We start from the raw sequence: 20,739 nt of genomic DNA on the forward strand, positions 1-20,739 counted from the left end.
GTACTGCAGGCTGCCATTATCAACTCAATTATCCTTTTTACTTCGTCTGTGTGGGATTTTAAAGTCATTGGTTAAGGAAATACATCTGGTGAAATAGAGGCAATTATTTGTACCACGATTGTGTTCGATTTGTTTTTATAGACGGATATCCACGAATATTGACCACGAAGATCGCCATTACCACATTCACTATAATTTCACAATTTAATATAATGGGCAACCTGTTTTCTGAAACAATGCCTGCAGTACCGCGGTTAGCCTTCAATTTGAACTCTTCAATGCGAGGGGGCAGTCGTTTTCCGCTGCGTCTGATTAAAGGTAGGTAGCCGAGTCGAAGTCCATTCTCTACATGTGTACACCTCATGTACATTGGTCCTCATTTAGCTTTAAATTATTTTGTTGTGATTAAACATTTCCATAATAGGCACAATATACCATTCAGATACAGAGGCATCAAATTACAACCCAACCTATATGTATTAGCTACTGCAGTTCTGTTCTGATGCGGTTGTAAAGAAACAGTTTAAAGACATATTTTTGGTAATGAAAAACGGTCTGTTTTGAGACTGCGGGCCTTTGCACCTGACGAACTAAAACGTGGAGGAATGCGCTTATCTATCCGTTTAAGAAAATCGAGAATGCGACACTGACTGCGACTGCGCGAATTTGCAGGAAGTGTTAATAGTCGTTTTACCAGCTGATATATTGTCAACAGTCTCAAGACGGGGACCTCTGATCGTTTCAGAGAGCGCCGATATCGTCACTGGTATGTATTCATATTTTTCTACTCCCCGAGTGTACATATGGGATGTGGAGCTGCAAGAATGAAAGTGAGACGGCCGTCGAACCAGAGCTGGGGCGGATTTGGCTTATCCGCAGCAAAATGACTGGGCTTCAACGGAGTCCATTCTGTACGGAGATACAGCAGTTTACGGATAAAACTGATGATACCTGCATAGCGCCTATGTTAATATTCATACCCCGATGTAAAATAAAAATATACAGCTAAATGCTTAGCAGATAATGAAAAACAATGGCATACGGGGTTTGAGCTCTCGTGGTAATGAAAGTGAAAACACTGTGCGTGCTGTCACTCCACTGAAATGACAATAGCTCGCTGCCTGGCGAAATGCCAGCTTTTGGATGAATGTGACAGTGGGGAGTGGGACATCAACTCGCCGTTGTTGGTGCGCGCGACTGACATGACCAGGTCCATTCGTTCTATCAAATGGCGTTCTATCAAATGGACCAGGAACAGCAGAAGCCAGCCCCATGTTTCGACCTCTCAATGACCCCTATGGCGGTTAATTTAAATCGCTATAATAAATAAACTCAGCAAAAAAAGAAACATCCTCTCACTGTCAACAGCCTTTATTTTCAGCAAACTTAACGTGTAAATATTTGTATGAACATAACAAGATTCAACAACTGAGACACAAACTGAACAACAAAGGGGGGGGGTATCAAAAGAAACAGTCAGTATCTGGTGTGGCCACCAGCTGCATTAAGTACTGCAGTGCATCTCCTTGTGGACTGCACCAGATTTGCCAGTTCTTGCAGTGAGATGTTACCCCACTCTTCCACCAAGGCACCTGCAAGTTCCCAGACATTTCTGGGGGGAATGGCCCTATCCCTCACCCTCCGATTCAACAGGTCCCAGACATGCTCAATGGGATTGAGATCCGGGCTCTTCGCTGGCCATGGCAGAACACTGACATTCCTGTCTTGCAGGAAATCACGCACATAATGAGCAGTATGGCTGGTGGCATTGTCATGCTGGAGGGTCATGTCAGGATGAGCCTGCAGGAAGGGTATGCTCAGTCCGATGATGCTGTGACACACTGCCCCAGAGTACAGGCCTCGGTGTAACGCTCATTCCTTTGACTATAAACGCGAATCCGACCATCACCCCTGGTGAGACAACCGCAACTCATCAGTGAAGAGCACTTTTTTGCCAGTTCTGTCTGGTCCAGCAACGGTGGGTTTGTGCCCATAGGCGACGTTGCCGTTGATGTCTGGTGAGGACCTGCCTTACAACACCTGTACCTGTCCCCAGGTGTGATGTTCGGATGTACCGATCCTGTGCAGGTGTTGTTACACGTGGTCTGCCACTGAGAGGATGATCAGCTGTCAGTCCTGTCTCCCTGTAGCGCTGTCTTAGGCATTTCACAGTACGGACATTGCAATTTATTGCCCTGGTCACTTCTGCAGTCCTCATGCCTCCTTGCAGCATGCCTAAGGCATGTTCACGCAGATGAGCAGGGTCCCTGGGCATCTTTCTTTTGGTGTGTTTCAGAGTCAGTAGAAAGGCCTCTTTAGTGTCCTAAGTGTTCATAACTGTGACCTTAATTGCCTACCGTCTGTAAGCTGTTAGTGTCTTAACTACCGTTCCACAGGTGCATGTTCATTCATTGTTTATGGTTCATTGAACAAGCATGGGAAACAGTGTTTAAACCCTTTACAATGAAGATCTGTGAAGTTCTTTGGATTTTTACAAATTATCTCTGAAAGAATGGGCCTTGAAAAAAGGGGTGTTTCTTTTTTTGCTGAGTTTATTTACATAGCTCAAATCCGTAGGCTGGTGACAAGAAGGCGTCACACAATGAAATATGACTGTCATGCTCAAACATCCTCTATGCATGTGTTTTTGGTTTTGTCAGTCTTCCTAGATTTGTGTGGATGGGCATTATTGCAGAACATGTAATAATATTGTCATAAATAGATCATGATATTAATGGTCATCTGAACTGATGAAAAAATAAAATAAAATGACCCACCTGTCCAGACTGAATGACACCTGCTGTCATTTGAGCCAATCTTTCCTTTTTCTATTACCAGCATTGTCCATTACCAGCATTGTCCATTACCAGCATTGTCCATTACCAGTTCCCTCTGTTCTGTTCTCATATCTATTCCACATCAAGTAACTCGTGCAGTAAAATCAGGACACACACACACGTTTACGCACACACACACCAGCACACACAAAGTGGTATTATATATATATATAGTGGTATTATAAATGTTGTATTTTTGATGTGTAGTGGTGTAATAATGTTTTTGCCTTCATTTGTTTGGACCCCAGGAAGAGGATCCTGAACCCCAGGAATGGGGATCTTTAATAAATACAAAAATAAAATATTCTCTCATCTACAGAGAGAAAAAGAGGAGAGGTGGAGAAAGACTTCACATCCCAGAGTCCCCTGTAGTCTGAGCTCCCATCACTGGGAGGCTCCTGCCCTCCTCATCTCTGTCACCATGGCTACCAGAGGGAGTGGCCGGCCCAATTGCATGCTGCCCCAGACAAAGATATGCCAGTTTAAACTGGTGTTGCTGGGAGACATGGCTGTGGGCAAGTCCAGCCTGGTGCTGCGCTTCGTCAAGGGACAGTTTGATGAGTTCCAGGAGACCACCATTGGAGGTGAGGAGAGAGGGGAGGGGGAGGAGAGAAGTTGACTGGCACACTGTTGGCCCCAGATCAGGGTTGGGCAACTCTGTTCCTGGAGTGCCGTAACAAAATCTTCTGTTAAGAACAGAGTTTTATTCCTGGACCAAGAAGGGAGGGTTTGCTGAGATGAAAGGGTTGAGTTTTACATAATTCGTTTTACATTCACTCTCTCGTCTTCTCTGTCTCAGCTGCATTCCTGGCCCAGTCTGTGTGTCTAGACGACACCACTGTGAAGTTTGAGATCTGGGACACGGCGGGACAGGAGCGCTACCACAGTCTGGCTCCCATGTACTACCGCGGGGCACAGGCTGCTATTGTGGTCTTTGACATCACCAAGCCGGTACAGTCATCATTCAGCGCACCACAGAGCTGTGTTTTCAGAGCTAACTTAAGGAGTAAATAAATGTATTGGGTGATTCCATGCCAGCAGGAACAGAACATGTGTTTGGTATCTGATAGAAACTTCATTGGGAGGAAAGATATTTACCATGCTTTTACATTTGTATCACAAACCATTTTTGAGAAGATCATGATGAAATGGCCAATTTTAGACATACACTGACTATACCAAACATTAGGAACACATTGTTAATATTGAGTTGCACCCCCCCATTTTGCCCTCAGAACAGCTTCAATTCGTCGGGCCATGGACTCTACAAGGTGTCAAAATGATTCAACAGGGATGTTCGCCCATGTTGACTCCAATGCAAAGTTGTGTGAAGTTGGCTGGTGGACCATTCTTGATACACATGGGAAACAAACTGTTGTGTGAAAAACCCAGAATCGTTGCAGTTCTTGACTCAAACTGGTGTGCCTGGCACCTACTACCATACCCTATTCAAAAGGCACTGAAATCATTTGTCTTCCCCATTCACCTTCTGAATGGCACACGTATACAATCCATGTCTCAACGCTTAAACATCCTACTTTAACATGTCTCCTCCCCTTCATCTACACGGATTGAAGTGGATTTAACAAGTGACATCAATAAGGGATCATAGCTTTCACCTGGATTCACCTGGTCAGTCTGTCATGGAAAGAGCAGGTGTTCTTAATGTTTTATATGCTAAGTGTATACCTGTCTCCTGTAAGACCCTATGATGTGTGAACCGTACATGATACAGACAACATCTAGTAATTATACTGTAAGACCCTATGATGTGTGAACCGTACATGACAGACATCTTGGTGTCATTATACTGTAAGACCCTATGATGTGTGAACCGTACATGATACAGACATCTAGTCATTATACTATAAGACCCTATGATGTGAGAACCGTACATGATACAGACATCTAGTCATTATACTATAAGACCCTATGATGTGAGAACCGTACATGATACAGACAACATCTTGGTGTCATTATACTGTAAGACCCTATGATGTGTGAACCGTACATGACAGACATCTTGGTGTCATTATACTGTAAGACCCTATGATGTGAGAACCGTACATGATACAGACAACATCTTGGTGTCATTATACTGTAAGACCCTATGATGTGTGAACCGTACATGACAGACATCTTGGTGTCATTATACTATAAGACCCTATGATGTGAGAACCGTACATGATACAGACATCTAGTCATTATACTGTAAGACCCTATGTTGTGTGAACCGTACATGATACAGACATCTAGTCATTATACTGTAAGACCCTATGATGTGAGAACTGTACATGATACAGACAACATCTTGGTGTCATTATACTGTAAGACCCTATGATGTGTGAACCGTACATTATACTGTAAGACCCTATGATGTGTGAACCGTACATTATACTGTAAGACCCTATGATGTGTGAACCGTACATTATACTGTAAGACCCTATGATGTGTGAACCGTACATTATACTGTAAGACCCTATGATGTGTGAACCGTACATTATACTGTAAGACCCTATGATGTGTGAACTGTACATTATACTGTAAGACCCTATGATGTGTGAACTGTACATTATACTGTAAGACCATGATGTGTGAACCGTACATGATACAGACAACATCTTGGTGTCATTATACTGTAAGACCCTATGATGTGTGAACCGTACATTATACTGTAAGACCCTATGATGTGTGAACCGTACATTATACTGTAAGACCCTATGATGTGTGAACCGTACATGATACAGACAACATCTTGGTGTCATTATACTGTAAGACCCTATGATGTGTGAACCGTACATTATACTGTAAGACCCTATGATGTGTGAACCGTACATTATACTGTAAGACCCTATGATGTGTGAACCATACATTATACTGTAAGACCCTATGATGTGTGAACCGTACATTATACTGTAAGACCCTATGATGTGTGAACCGTACATGATACAGACAACATCTTGGTGTCATTATACTGTAAGACCCTATGATGTGTGAACCGTACATTATACTGTAAGACCCTATGATGTGTGAACCGTACATTATACTGTAAGACCCTATGATGTGTGAACCGTACATTATACTGTAAGACCCTATGATGTGTGAACCGTACATTATACTGTAAGACCCTATGATGTGTGAACCGTACATTATACTGTAAGACCCTATGATGTGTGAACCTTACATTATACTGTAAGACCCTATGATGTGTGAACCATACATTATACTGTAAGACCCTATGATGTGTGAACTGTACATTATACAGACAACATCTTGGTGTCATTATACTCCTTATAGTGTTCTCTCAAATATGGAGTGTCAAGATTCAGAAATAAAAATGTTAGTTAATTTATTCAACATTACAAATATTAATATCTCAACTTCCTTTTTTGACGTAGCTTATTTTGTAGACACATTGTAACAGTACTCTTAAAACACATCACATTTCCAGAGTGGCTCTCTGGTACTATTAATGATATGAACCATTTTATACATAGAAATTGACATTATAGGTCATTAACCAATCACAGCCCTCCTTTAGGATTGCACATTCAGCAAATCACCAGCAGTGGGAGGGAGTTCCCTTTGAAGCCCTTTACAATTCACTGTATTTCTGGTGTCCATATAAATGTATCATACCTTCAGAATTAGCAGAGAGCCCACTGGAAGTGTGATGTACTTGTAGAGGTTATTGTTCCAAACAATATGTCTTTTGAGATTACAGATTTTTTATGTTGAATAAATGAATGTGCAAAATTATATTTCATAATCAAGACATTTTTAGAGCACACTATAAGGAGTATATTTTATTTAACCTTGTTTTTTTGTTAACTAGACAAGTGACGGCCGACCAAGAGGCAAAATTCCTCCTAAGGGAATGGGGGCTGGGATTCTAATTAAAAATGTAGGATAAAACACACATCACGAAAAGAGAGACAACACTACATAAAGATAGACCTAAGACGACAACACAGCATGACATCAACACAACATGGTAGCAACCTGACAACAGATGGTAGCAACACAACATGGCAGCAGCGAATAATGACACCAAGCTGTTGTCTGTATCCTGTACGGTTCACAGATCATAGGGTCTTATAGTATAATGACACCAAGCTGCTATCTGTATCATGTACGGTTCACAGATCGTAGGGTCTTATAGTATAATGACACCAAGCTGCTGTCTGTATCATGTACGGTTCACAGATCATAGGGTCTTATAGTATAATGACACCAAGCTGCTATCTGTATCATGTACGGTTCACAGATCGTAGGGTCTTATAGTATAATGACACCAAGCTGCTGTCTGTATCATGTACGGTTCACAGATCATAGGGTCTTATAGTATGACACCAAGCTGCTGTCTGTATCATGTACGGTTCACAGATCATAGGGTCTTATAGTATGACACCAAGCTGCTGTCTGTATCATGTACGGTTCACAGATCATAGGGTCTTATAGTATGACACCAAGCTGCTGTCTGTATCATGTACGGTTCACAGATCATAGGGTCTTATAGTATAATGACACCAAGCTGCTGTCTGTATCATGTACGGTTCACACATCATAGGGTCTTATAGTATGACACCAAGCTGCTGTCTGTATCATGTACGGTTCACACATCATAGGGTCTTATAGTATGACACCAAGCTGCTGTCTGTATCATGTACGGTTCACAGATCATAGGGTCTTATAGTATGACACCAAGCTGCTGTCTGTATCATGTACGGTTCACAGATCATAGGGTCTTATAGTATGACACCAAGCTGCTGTCTGTATCATGTACGGTTCACAGATCATAGGGTCTGACAGGAGTAATGTACAGGTATAAAAAGGGCCTAAAATGGCCACTTTCACCATGTTTTAAATTTTTTTTTAAATGTCTTGTGATACAAATGTAAAAAGCATTTCAAAGACCCTTCCTCCCTTCTATGTGAGAAATGCCAGAACAATCTGAGATACCAATATTTTCTGTTGCCGTGGAATCGCCCCATTGTACTGTATAGACGCTCTAGCCCTCTATCATGTGAACATTGCCATGTTATTTAAATGTTGCACTGTATCTGACTCCCTCTTTCTCACCAACTTGCACCTCTTATGGCCTCTGCTTTGCCCTCCTGTAGGAGACGTTTGAGCGAGCCAAAGCCTGGGTGAAGGAGCTACAGAGGCAGGCTAGCCCCAACATTGTCATCGCTTTGGCAGGGAACAAGGCTGACCTGGCTGAGAAGAGACTAGTGGAGTACGAGGTACTGTCCTCTACACTGACTCAGTAACATGTTATGGTCGTCACTATACACTGACATCAAATATGAATTCTAAAACACTGGGGATTCCCAATACTGATGGACTGTTGCCTCCTGTCTGACAGGAGGCCCAGACCTATTCTGAAGACACTGGGCTTCTCTTCATGGAGACCTCTGCCAAGACGGCCATGAATGTCAACGATCTGTTCCTGGCCATTGGTAAGCTTCCATCTTCCCCCATCAATCTATAGGGATACTTATAGGTGACACCATTTTTGTTCATTTCAATTGTTGACCTAATAACAGAACAGTTGTTAACAGTTTTTCATGACAACATGACCTGCCCAAGAAAAACTCCAGGCCCCAGTTAGAACTAGGTCAGAATAATAACAGTGTGTTCCACTGTCTCTGCAGCCAAAAAGATGCCAAAAACAGACACCCAGAACCCTACACACGCAGCACGACACAGAGGAGTGAACCTACAGGACCCTGATGCCCACAACACCCGATCCTGCTGTGGAGGAGGAGGAGGAGGTGGGAACTAGGACCGCTCCACTTCCACCCTGCCATCCCTGCTCCCAACCTCTGGGGTCGGGCAAGGGGACACCCCCTTCAAACCTCCACCCTCCCTCCCATCCACAGAGAGATAGAGACATAGGGAAAGAGTCGGAACAGGACGGTTGTCTTTTGCGAAGCCAGATAGATTTCTGACAGAGAGAGAGGTCTGATAAAGACTGACAGACAGGAAGAAAAAGAGTGAGTGTGAGACTATATTATTTAGCACTAATCGTGGATGTTGTTTTGCCTTTCGTCTGTCTCGATTCATTTCAATCATGGTTCCATTTCATTATGCAATCGCTGCAGTGTCGGTTCTTGAGTGGCAGAGGGAAGAAAGGAGAGCTGGAGCGAGGGAGTCTTAAGGGATGAGGGGGGAAAAGAGGGAATGGGATGCAGGTCACACTCCCCCAAAGTATTCCCTTTACTGCTGTCCTGAATGCCCCCTCATCACTCCCTCTAGCATGAGTCCCAGGCTGCCTGAACAACCTAAACCCTGAAGCCTTGGCCTGGCCTGAGCCATTCCAGACACTTCCCGGTTGCCACAGATAGAATAACCCATGTTAGATGGCACAGTTTACCCACAATCGCATGAGAGGGAGGGAAACACAGTTCATGGCCTCTTCTGATGCCCTTATTTCCTCTGGCCTCATTTATTTATTTCCCCTAGGCTATATTATTATTATTAATACTCCTCAGAGCAGCGGTGTTGCGAGACATCATGGTGCCAATGCCAGTCTGGTATCATCCAGGCCCCTCGTCCTCACCTCCACCCACATATGTACACTAGATATACACTGAAGAATCCACAGTACAGAGTGAGTCTGCTCTATGCCATGTCTGAGTCTGGCCCTCGCTGGAGACCACCGCTGTTTCTAACAATCAATCCACTGTCTAATGCAGCTTTTCACAAACTCCTTCCTGGGCCCCTCCTGGGTGCGTGTTTTGTTTTTTTGCCCTAGCACTACACAGCCAGGGGGCCCAGGACCGAGCTCAGAAAACCCTGGTTACTGCACAGTGATATCCAGGGCTGCAGTTTCTCCTGGTCAGGAGAAAATCCTTGCCTCTCCTGAGTGATAATATATAGTAGGATCTCAAAACCCTAGCCTGGTCTCAGATCTGTTTGTGCTGTCATTGCCAAGTCCCTATGGTTGACAATGATCGTGGAGCTAGACAGAAGAAGCAGATCTGGGACCAGGCTACAAACCCCTCTAGGGATGAAGTCCTGTAGTTAGGAAACCATTGTATCTTGCCTGTCATGTTGTGAATGCATGGGCCATGATTTACATGCTATGTTCTGCTGTTCCTCGTTTGTCCTGTGTCTTACTGCGTAAGAGTTGATGTAAATGAAAACAATGTAATAACGCTTTTAATGACTGACTAACGAGCTGATGCTGTTCAAAGCACTGGTTTGGAGACGGACAGCTTTGAATACAGAGCTACCCACTCTGTTGGACTCCATTAACGCATAACCCCTAGACATTCCATATAGATCTGGATGGATGAGCGAAGACATATTTGCTTCACCTTGTCAACTGATCGACTGGGTGGATTTATGTTTGCCATATTGCTTCTAACTCTCCATTTGTTTCAGATCTACAGGGAGGTAGGTAGGTGATAGGGGGGGGGGGGGGGGATCGTTTTGGAATTGCGCATGTTTAGCTAAGAAGAATAAGGGTGCTTACAAGGGGTTTGAAAAACAACAAAGTGCCTACTCTGTTTTATTCCCCTGTATGCTTTGAGTTTGCTCTGGGGTGTGTTCAGTAGGTAGCAGTCCAAGTAAAGCACATCCCTGTAACCATTAGCTGCCTGCACGTTGTCTGTCAGTCTGCCCTTTGAACTCTCGTCAAAATACACTATGTATTCTCACCTAATTGTATTGAACCTGTTCTGTTTGTTGTTGATTTTACTGACTATAATACCTATGTCATCCTGGAATGAATCGCTAACTAAAGGACCCTAATCGATGTGATGAGCTCTACTTAATTTAAAAACAAGTTGTTTCATGGGCTCATCGTGATTAACTGATGAATCCATGAGTCACTCATTCATTAACTCCCTGATCACAGGTTATGTGTAATAATAATGATGTTCACACAATGTGTGGGAAAAAACTGAACTCCCATCAGCACCTCTGTAAAGCGTTGTTCAATAAAGATGTGCTATTGCGCCATGTGTGCAGTCAGTGACTGAACAGATAGTATGTCTCAATGGTTTAGTCAGTGGTAATACTGGTCTCCTGTCATGGGTTTTGGCTTGAAACTGTAGTTTTTGTGTGTGTGTGTGTGGTGGTTGGGGGGTCTGCTAAAGAGCTCAGGAACCACAGGTCCTGGGGCCCCTCCTATTTGGTGTACAAACATATTCATGTTCTTAACCTTTTGTTGTTTCCCAACACAGCCCTTTTGAAGTTGACCCACAGTGGAAAACTACAGTGTGCCTCATCTGAAATTCAACTTATTTTTTTCTTAAAATCACCATTTTCTTTATTTCATAATTTAAAAAAAGCAACTGAACAGACTTAAAAAAATACATTTCCATCATGGGATTCTCCACTCACCCTATACTAAAAAAAAAAAACTCTGTTGGTTTGCATTGAAGAACGACAATAGCAATATAAAAAGGAGATAATAAGAATCTTCTATTTGACAACAGTTCCCACTGACTTCCCCCTGAAACCTGGGTCAAGTTCCAGCCCTAGTCCTCACTCTCATCATCGTCCACTGCAGTGTAGATGACCTGGTTCCTGCGTTTGATCCTAGGGGTGCTGCCTGTACTGATAGGGTCCCCCGTCTCCCCACTGGTGCGCTTAGGGATCCGGACATGGGGCTCCTCCTCCTCCTCCTCCCTTTCCGGAGGTGAGGAGTGAGAGGGAGGAGGTAGGTTGAGGGACAGGCGTGAGGGAGGAGCGGGGTCTGATTTGGGCTCTGGCATGGTCAGAACCATGCGGCTGGGGGGCAGCTCTCTAGAGGGGGGCCCCGAGTCCCGTCTCCCTCCTGCCTCCCCCGCTTCCCCCTCTGGGACCACTGCATCAGGGCTCTTCCCCCTTCCCTCTTTCTCTCCTCCCTCCTCCTCTTCCTCCCACTCATCCTCTATGGTGATCTCATCAGGGTTGTAGGAGCTGGACAGGCCTGAGGTGTCACTAGGGTACTCACTGGGTTCATCTCCACTCTGGACTTCATCATCCTCCAGCTCTGGGGTGCCTATCTGGCCCCCATACCCTCCCTGCCCAACCTGGGCATAGATGTCTCTGAGACCCAGGGTGGCACAGAGCTCGGTGGTCTGCGGGTTGGTGCTGTAGCTGGGGTGGGCATGGGGCTGTGGCCGGGCAGGGTCGTAAGCTGGCACGGTCAGGCAGAAGTTGTCAGGGATGGACAGTTCACCCCCCAGGTCACCCACAGCCTCCATCATGGCTGCCTCAGAAGCACTGAAGTCCCACCTGGACAACATACAGAAGTAGGTAGACACAGATCATGAGTAGCACATTACACGTGTGTGTGGGGGTGTATGCGTAAGTGAAGGATGGTGTGTATGCGTGTGAGATAGTAGGGTTTAATGTGTGTGTGGGGGTGTATGCGTGTGAGATAGTAGGGTTTAATGTGTGTGTGGGGGTGTATGCGTGTGAGATAGTAGGGTTTAATGTGTGTGTGGGGGTGTATGCGTGTGAGATAGTAGGGTTTAATGTGTGTGTGGGGGTGTATGCGTGTGAGATAGTAGGGTTTAATGTGTGTGTGGGGGTGTATGCGTGTGAGATAGTAGGGTTTAATGTGTGTGTGGGGGTGTATGCGTGTGAGATAGTAGGGTTTAATGTGTGTGTGGGGGTGTATGCGTGTGAGATAGTAGGGTTTAATGTGTGTGTGGGGGTGTATGCGCGTGTGAGATAGTAGGGTTTAATGTGTGTGTGGGGGTGTATGCGCAAGTGAAGGATGGTGTGTATGTATTTGAGATAGCAGGGTTTCATGTGTGTGTGTGGGGGTGTATGTATGTGAGATAGCAGGGTTTAATGTGTGTGTGGGGGTGTATGTATGTGAGATAGCAGGGTTTAATGTGTGTGTGGGGGTGTATGTATGTGAGATAGCAGGGTTTAATGTGTGTGTGGGGGTGTATGTATGTGAGATAGCAGGGTTTAATGTGTGTGTGGGGGTGCATGTATGTGAGATAGCAGGGTTTAATGTGTGTGTGGGGGTGCATGTATGTGAGATAGCAGGGTTTAATGTGTGTGTGGGGGTGCATGTATGTGAGATAGCAGGGTTTAATGTGTGTGTGGGGGTGTATGTATGTGAGATAGCAGGGTTTAATGTGTGTGTGGGGGTGTATGTATGTGAGATAGCAGGGTTTAATGTGTGTGTGGGGGTGTATGTATGTGAGATAGCAGGGTTTAATGTGTGTGTGGGGGTGCATGTATGTGAGATAGCAGGGTTTAATGTGTGTGTGGGGGTGCATGTATGTGAGATAGCAGGGTTTAATGTGTGTGTGGGGGTGCATGTATGTGAGATAGCAGGGTTTAATGTGTGTGTGGGGGTGTATGTATGTGAGATAGCAGGGTTTAATGTGTGTGTGGGGGTGTATGTATGTGAGATAGCGACAAAAAAAGAGATTGATTAAGTGAATGAGTAAGTAAGAGAGGTGTGTGTAGTATGAGAGAGCACCAGTGAGAGCGAGAGAGAAGGTGTGTGTAGTATGTGAGAGAGAGAGAGAAGGTGTGTGTAGTATGAGAGAGCACCAGTGAGAGCGAGAGAGAAGGTGTGTGTAGTATGTGAGAGAGAGAGAGAAGGTGTGTGTGTAGTATGAGAGAGCACCAGTGAGAGCGAGAGAGAAGGTGTGTGTAGTATGAGAGAGAGAGAGAGAGAGAGAGAGGTGTGTGTAGTATGTGAGAGAGAGAGAGAGGTGTGTGTAGTATGTGAGAGAGAGGTGTGTGTAGTATGAGAGAGAGAGGTGTGTGTAGTATGAGAGAGAGAGAGAGGTGTGTGTAGTATGAGAGAGAGAGAGAGGTGTGTGTAGTATGAGAGAGAGAGAGAGGTGTGTGTAGTATGAGAGAGAGAGAGAGGTGTGTGTAGTATGAGAGAGAGAGAGAGGTGTGTGTAGTATGAGAGAGAGAGAGAGGTGTGTGTAGTATGAGAGAGAGAGAGAGGTGTGTGTAGTATGAGAGAGAGAGAGGTGTGTGTAGTATGAGAGAGAGAGAGGTGTGTGTAGTATGAGAGAGAGAGAGGTGTGTGTAGTATGAGAGAGAGAGAGGTGTGTAGTATGAGAGAGAGAGGTGTGTGTAGTATGAGAGAGAGAGAGGTGTGTGTAGTATGTGAGAGACAGTGAGAGAAAGAGGTGTGTGTAGTATGTGAGAGACAGTGAGAGAAAGAGCGGTGTGTGTAGTATGTGAGAGACAGTGAGAGAAAGAGAGGTGTGTGTCTGACCTTGTGTGCAGGCCGTTGTTCTGCGGGGGGTTCCAGTAATTAGGGCTGACAGTCTGCAGGCTGTCTGTAGCTTTGAGGATGGCCAGCCACTCTGGATCATACTCCAGACCCTGGGATGATCCTGGCCTGTCTGCTACCTCTACGATCTGAAACACACACCCTACAAGTCAGCATCAACTCAGACATGCACTACAGAGAACACGCCTGTAGCAAATACTAGCCCAAAATAAGACCTGCACGCACGCAGGCTGTTTCACAGACCAATTTGAAAAGATTCTCCATTCAAAAGTAGATTTAATCTGGATCTATGAAACCAGAACTTAATCCCTTCACATCTATGTCATCACCCCCTCTCTATTAATCACCCCCTCTCTCACCTGTAGGAAGTCCCTGTATGGGAGGCACTTATCCAGTGAGAGGAATTTGGTAGTGCGGGGGGCAGCATCAACTTTGGCCTAAAGAGACAAACAGAGCAGTGATATAACCAGTGCTGATACAATATCAGTTATGTGATCTGGCAGCACATACATTAGATATACAATCAGGAGAAAGAAGATGTTGGTGTGGGAAAATGTCAATGTCGGTGCTGAATCAACACATCATGCGACAATCATAGAATCTTAAATTCGAATTAATCAGAAAGAATCCAAACTTTGAATATGCACGGCAGTCTCTCTCTCTCTCAACTGTCTTCAGTTCAGCTCACCGGGTGCTGCATTAGGGCAGCGAACTTGACGTGGAGGTGCGCAGAGAACCAGTAGTTAGGCTGCAGGTGGGCCAGGAGCTCTGCTGCTGCAGGACTACCCAGTGTGTTGGACTCCACCTCCTGCCTCAGGAACTTCTTCTTCCTCAGCAGCTCCCCTGTGCTGCCGTAATGGTAGATCCCACGAGGCCAGTCATGGGTCAGGAACACATCCACAGGCATCTGGATCTAGTGGTAAAATAGGGGGGACATAATATGACATATGATAATAATAGGGGGACATATGACGTATTAACCCTGTGAGTGGTAGTCACCTGTTTGAGTTTGAAGACATCGATGTTCCTGATGTGGTAAACACTGCGTAGAGTTTCTGGGTTATATGGAGGGAACTCATAATGTCCTGAAAAAAAGAGCATTGATTACATTTTATAGACAGTTGAGCTGCAACACATTTGCAGAGACAGGAGAACATCTACTAGAGCTTTATGACCCCACCTTTCCTGTAATCATGCCCTTTGAAGATTCCAGACAAGCCCCCTATCCTTACTCTTTTATGACCTCACCGATCCTGTAATCATGCCCTTTGAAGATTCCAGACAAGCCCCCTATCCTTACTCCTTTATGACCTCACCGATCCTGTAATCATGCCCATTGAAGATTCCAGACAAGCAACCTATCCTTACTCCTTTATGACCTCACCTTTCCTGTAATCATGCCCTTTGAAGATTCCAGACAAGCCCCCTATCCTTACTCCTTTATGACCTAACCTTTCCTGTAATCATGCCCTTTGAAGATTCCAGATAAGCCCCCTATCCTTACTCCTTTATGACCTCACCTTTCCTATAATCATGCCCTTTGAAGATTCCAGACAAGCCCCCTATCCTTACTCCTTTATGACCTCACCTTTCCTGTAATCATGCCCTTTGAAGATTCCAGACAAGCCACCTATCCTTACTCCTTTGTAGCGCACAACACCAGCATAACCTGATGGAAGACCATATACACTGTTATTATTAGATTAACATTTTCGGGCAAGTGAACGCTCCCGAATTTCCTGATTGACAAGTGGCATTGAGAGAGCAATCCATGGAACTTGTAATATGTGTTTTAGCTTCGTAGCCAGAGTGCGAAGGTAAGGTCTTACCCATGTAGTAGATGTTGGGAGCCACCCAGCCCCCGTACGGGAGCTCCTGGAGATGGTTGGAGGCCTCGTGATTCCCACCGATGAAGATAGTCAGGACCGGAGCCTTCTTCTCTCCAGAGTAGTACCTGCACGAACCAAGACACAACCATCAGAAATACAACAGATTGTCCCTTAAACTAAAGGAACCATAAGTAGTATTGACAGGGTTGGGCTTAACCAATTTAACCCACCTGGCTGTTGATTCCTATGGCATCTAAAGCCATAGGGGTCAACAGCCATCTCTCAGAGTAAGGTAAGGTCTAGAGTTTTTCCAGGATCAGGTCATGCAGGGTTCAGGAAAAACCCCTGGCCCTACATGAGAGCGAGAAAGAGAGAGAGCAGAGGTGATAGGAAGGTACTAACTTGTAGAAGGTCTGCATCTGCCTGTACTTTTGCGGCACAGCCATGCACTTCATGTCCCCCTCGTTCCTCACAGCCTGGAAGTCTCCACAACACAGCAGCAGGTCTACCTTCACCCCCTCCTTCTGCTCCAGGTAGCCAATCGTCTCATAGATCTTATCCAGCTCTCCATGGCAACACCCTTCCACAGCTATTTTCATGGCTGATGATTGGCTGTAGACTCCCGTAAGGGCCTTCTTTTTCTGTGCTGAGCTGAATTATATGAGGAAGACGATTATATCATTGAATAAAATACAATGTAGAAAGTTAGCATATTAGCTCAATAATTTGTGTTAATTGATTGCTACTAGCTCCAGTAGATAACTGCTAGCTATCACACGTCCACCGTCCGGGGTTGTAGACTTGTCCTGGCTAAGAGATGCATGCAATGCAATCACTAGTCAAATCAAACTAACATGTTCAATTGTTTCTCGTCTTTTGCACTTTGACGTTACGATAGAGTTAGCTAACTAGCTACCATGATTATGTTGGTTTGTTCTGTTTATCTCAACCAAAATGTATGACTCGGAACGTTTTTCCCACCTCCGCGTTGTTAGACCTCAGCGCATGCTCCAATATTCCCCAAAGTAAATCGACTGATGGATTCGTCGGTAGCACTTTCCACAATCAAAATAATTTACAAATAGTCAAACACCTATACATTATCCCAAACTGTAATACTTCCCAATACCAGCACTTCTTTACGAATACAAATATTTGTTGTATGCACATAAATGCTTATAACAATCGCGTCTTAATCAGCCATGCTTCAATGTCAAACCTGCGCGTTTAGAAGCAAAATTTACTTGATTTACAAATTGACATTCGATCATCTACAATGTAGCCAGTTGGTAAATATAAATACTAGTTTCATTAGAAGATGAAACGATATTTCAAACAGACCAAAGACACACATATTAACTCGACATAACCCATCATATACTAACTTATTCTGAAGTGTTGCGTGATTAAGCTATATTTACTTTTTAAAATCTGAGCAGCTGGTCTGGAGGGCGGGGTATTCGGAAAGTGCTGCTCCGATTGGGGCGCTCGATAGGGGGAAGAGAGATGGCGTGCTTGTTGGAGGCCCCTCTCCGCATCAGCGTGTTATCTGTGAGTGTCCCACTTATACAATTGAATAAATACTAACGTTTTCTGTGCATTATTCAGTACATTGGATAGTGAAACGCTTTTTGTGTGTCTCATCAATAGCAATGTCTTTGACGACATGCACTGAAGTTGCTGCTAGCTAGCTAGCACAGGCTTTGCAACATGTACTGTATCTAGCTAGCAAAGGCGGTCTCCCGACTGTCACCCGGAATGAGTTAGTTAGCAACCGGTGACACATTTTATGTGAATCCAATTAAGATGAAAAATCTCAAACCTGTAGCTAACAACTTTATTGCACAAAACGTTAACGATGCAATCAAAAGGTTATGCTAGTTAACTGGAACCAGCCGCTAGTTAGTTAGCTGTAAATAACCATAGTTACTCTAGCTACATAGACACTGGTTCAACTGCTATCTGCAAATCACTCATTACTGCCGCGCACAGGTTGGAAGTCTAGAACAGCTCAATACATTGGAGGTGCCGAAGATGATTTTTTCCCCCGGTTGTTTGTACATTTTATCTTTAGACGATTTTTAAAAGTACAGCGAAACTCCATATTTGGTGTAAACGAACGTATTGGTAAATGGGAGTTTGAATCTAAGCTTCCTGGGCGTTATGCTTCGATCACACCGACAGTGTGTTTGCGCAATACAGGACGCAGCATCATCTGGATATGTGTGCGACAAAAGTTCAACATTCACCTTCTGCTCCCATTTCTGTCGAGCGGTCTACTAGTTTTGACGCATACATTCGATAAATGCAACTATGCACTACAATGAACGCACTGCAACTGTTGCTGCTAGGCAAACACAGTATTTCATTGGAAATGAATGTAATTCTGGTGTACCAAAATTAAATGACGCTTTCGGTGACAACTGCTGTCAGTTTTATGATCGAGACGTTACTTTCAACTTTTTCAAACTTTAACGTTAGCACATCGCTTACGCTTCGAACACACCGACAGCGTCATTGCATTTTGGTACACCAGAATTACATTCATTTCCAATGAAACACTGGGTTTGCATTGTTAAAAAAAATTTTTTTACCTTTTATTTAACCGGGAAAAGCCTATTGAGACCCAGAGTCTCTTTTTCAAGGGAGATCTGGCCAAGAAGGCAGCAAAAATCAATACATTACAGAATTAAAACATCCAGCCTAAAAAAGTATTTTATACTCCTCTGTAACAGAGTCTCCCTTCAATATTTTAAATGAATTCAGTGGCACTAACATATCGAGATGAAGCATGGATTGTAGATTATTCCATGCGTCTGGTGCACAAGAGGAGAAGGCAATCTAGCCTAATACTATGAATGTCCTGGGGACTTTAAGTAGCAACCACCTAGCAGACCGGGTATGGTAACTGCTGGTGGTGAAGGAGACCAGACTACAGAGGTAAAGAGTGAGTTTACCCAAAAAGGCTTTGTAGATGAACACATACAAATGTATATTTCTGCGCATATAAAGTGAGGTACCAAATGGTAGGTTGGATAATGTGCAATGACGGGTGAGTGACTTGGCATTGGTAATAATGAGCAAGAATGGACTCTGCTTATCGTGCAGTCTCTAAGACGGAGGAGGTTGCATGCATATACAACAGGTCACCATAATCAAATACAGAGAGAAAAGTGGGCTGAACAAGCTTCTTTCTAGCCATAAGCGGGAAGCAAGCCTTATTACGAAAATAAAAACCCAATTTCAATGTAAGCTTTGTCACAAGATTATCCACATGAACTTTAAAGGACAATTTGTTATCCAACCAAATGCCTAGGTATTTGTAGGATGACACTTTTCCAATGGATAAGCCACCAGATGTGACAATGCCAACGTTCTCTGGCAGAGTTCTAGCTCTGGTAAAGGTCATGAATTCAGTTTTTGTATATTCAAGACCAGTTTGAGACCATAAAGGGAGGCCTGCAGTGACTGAAAAGCAGTTTGGAGCTCTTCAACAGCCTGAACCACAGAAGGAGCACATGAATATATAACTGTGTCATCTGCATATAGATGTAATGTTTGCTGGTTGCATCCCATTTCCCAAATCATTAATAAAAATTGAGAAGCTAAAATGGAACCCTGGGGCACGTCTCTATTAATCTCAAGAAAGCTAGACCTGTGATTGTCAGTATATACACATTGTGTTCTGTCAGAAAGATAGTTCCTAAACCAATTTACTACCCCTTCACTGAGAGCAATGTTTCTGAGTCTAGCTAGCAACACTTCATGGTCAACTGACTGAAAGGCATTTTGATAAATTCACATAAATCCTTGCAGCGTTGCAGTTGCAGTGCGTTTGGTGTGGTGCATATGTTGGATTTATCGAATGTATGTGTCAAACTGTATGCGTGGGCGGCTTGACAGAAATGGGAGCAGAAGGTGAATGTTGAACTTTTGTTGCACACACATCCAGATGATGCTGCGTACTATTTGCGCAATGACACTGTCGGTGTGTTCGAAGCGTTAGGGTTCAACAAGATACCGAACATCTAGCTAGCTACACACTTTATAAAGTTAACGTTAATAAGATGGCTTGAGATTTAAGTTATCATGCAGAAAACGCCTCAGCCACATCGAACACCTTTGGAATGAATCGGAAATAACATCATGCTATTGTTTGAGGAGAGTGCACAGTTATGAACTTGAAAATGTATTAATAAACCAATTAGGCACATTTGGGTAGACTTGATACAACATTTTGAACATAAATGCAATGGTTGAAAGCTGGAATAATACATTGTGGCCTTTCTCTTGCATTTCAAAGATGATGGAACAAAAAACACAAACACGTTTTTTCTTTGTGTCATCTCTTACCAGATCTAATGTGTTATATTCTCCTACATTCATTTCACATTTCCACCAACTTCAAAGTGTTTCCTTTGGAACATTTCTGCAGGGACTTGCTTCCATTCAGCCACAAGAGCATTAGTGAGGTCGGGCACTGGTGTTGGGCCTGGCTCGCTTCGGCGTTCCAATTATGTTTTTTTCATATTTTTTATTAACAACAAATCAATACAAAAAGTACATAGGCATCTTGCCTTTGCCTTTCAGCCATCGCTCATCCATATATTTATATGTACATATTCTTAATCATTCCTTTACACTTGTGTGTATAAGGTAGTTGTTGTGAAATTGTTAGATTACTTAGAACCACAAGCATTTCGCTACACTCGCATCAACTTTGCTAACCATGTGTATGTGACCAATAAAATTTGATTTGATTTGAAATGGTATCAAGAATATGTATATCCTTGCTTCAGGTCCTGAGCTACAAGCAGTTATATTTGGGTATGTAATTTTAGGTGAAATTTGG

The 20,739-nt window shown here is 43.8% G+C and overlaps 3 protein-coding genes across 7 annotated transcripts in view; 2 read left to right on the forward strand and 1 right to left on the reverse strand.

Annotated features, from left to right (window-relative positions):
* The first annotated feature begins 328 nt into the window (after nt 1–328).
* LOC139380885 (ras-related protein Rab-5B-like) lies at nt 329–10,830 on the forward strand. The gene is made up of 6 exons (XM_071124025.1): nt 329–766; nt 3,157–3,421; nt 3,637–3,788; nt 7,961–8,083; nt 8,206–8,299; nt 8,495–10,830. Exons 2-6 carry the CDS (start codon nt 3,259–3,261, stop codon nt 8,623–8,625), a joined length of 663 nt encoding a protein of 220 aa, XP_070980126.1. The 5' UTR covers nt 329–766; nt 3,157–3,258; the 3' UTR covers nt 8,626–10,830.
* A 146-nt stretch (nt 10,831–10,976) lies between these two features.
* LOC139380887 (debranching RNA lariats 1) lies at nt 10,977–17,610 on the reverse strand. 5 transcript variants are annotated; one of them, XM_071124030.1, is made up of 9 exons: nt 17,309–17,610; nt 16,290–16,538; nt 15,888–16,012; nt 15,647–15,727; nt 15,058–15,143; nt 14,747–14,971; nt 14,418–14,495; nt 14,041–14,186; nt 10,977–12,071 (listed from the first exon to the last, which is right to left on the reverse strand). In XM_071124030.1, exons 2-9 carry the CDS (start codon nt 16,484–16,486, stop codon nt 11,330–11,332), a joined length of 1,680 nt encoding a protein of 559 aa, XP_070980131.1. In that variant the 5' UTR covers nt 16,487–16,538; nt 17,309–17,610; the 3' UTR covers nt 10,977–11,329. The 5 variants fall into 5 exon arrangements, with proteins under 5 accessions (XP_070980131.1, XP_070980133.1, XP_070980130.1 ...); XM_071124032.1 differs by lacking the exon at nt 17,309–17,610 and adding an exon at nt 17,273–17,295 and having other exon boundaries at nt 11,093–12,071; XM_071124029.1 differs by lacking the exon at nt 17,309–17,610 and adding an exon at nt 16,869–17,286 and having other exon boundaries at nt 11,093–12,071.
* The window catches only part of LOC139380886 (armadillo repeat-containing protein 8-like), a 28,243-nt gene continuing 24,836 nt past the window's right edge, over nt 17,333–20,739 (forward strand). The window contains exon 1 of the mRNA XM_071124028.1: nt 17,333–17,438. Within this exon, the coding sequence (XP_070980129.1) occupies nt 17,394–17,438 (45 nt within the window). The 5' untranslated portion in view covers nt 17,333–17,393. The remainder of the gene's footprint in view (nt 17,439–20,739) is intronic.

This window comes from Oncorhynchus clarkii, chromosome 22 (assembly GCF_045791955.1).
Source record: "Oncorhynchus clarkii lewisi isolate Uvic-CL-2024 chromosome 22, UVic_Ocla_1.0, whole genome shotgun sequence".
NCBI classification, from domain to species: Eukaryota; Metazoa; Chordata; class Actinopteri; order Salmoniformes; family Salmonidae; genus Oncorhynchus; species Oncorhynchus clarkii.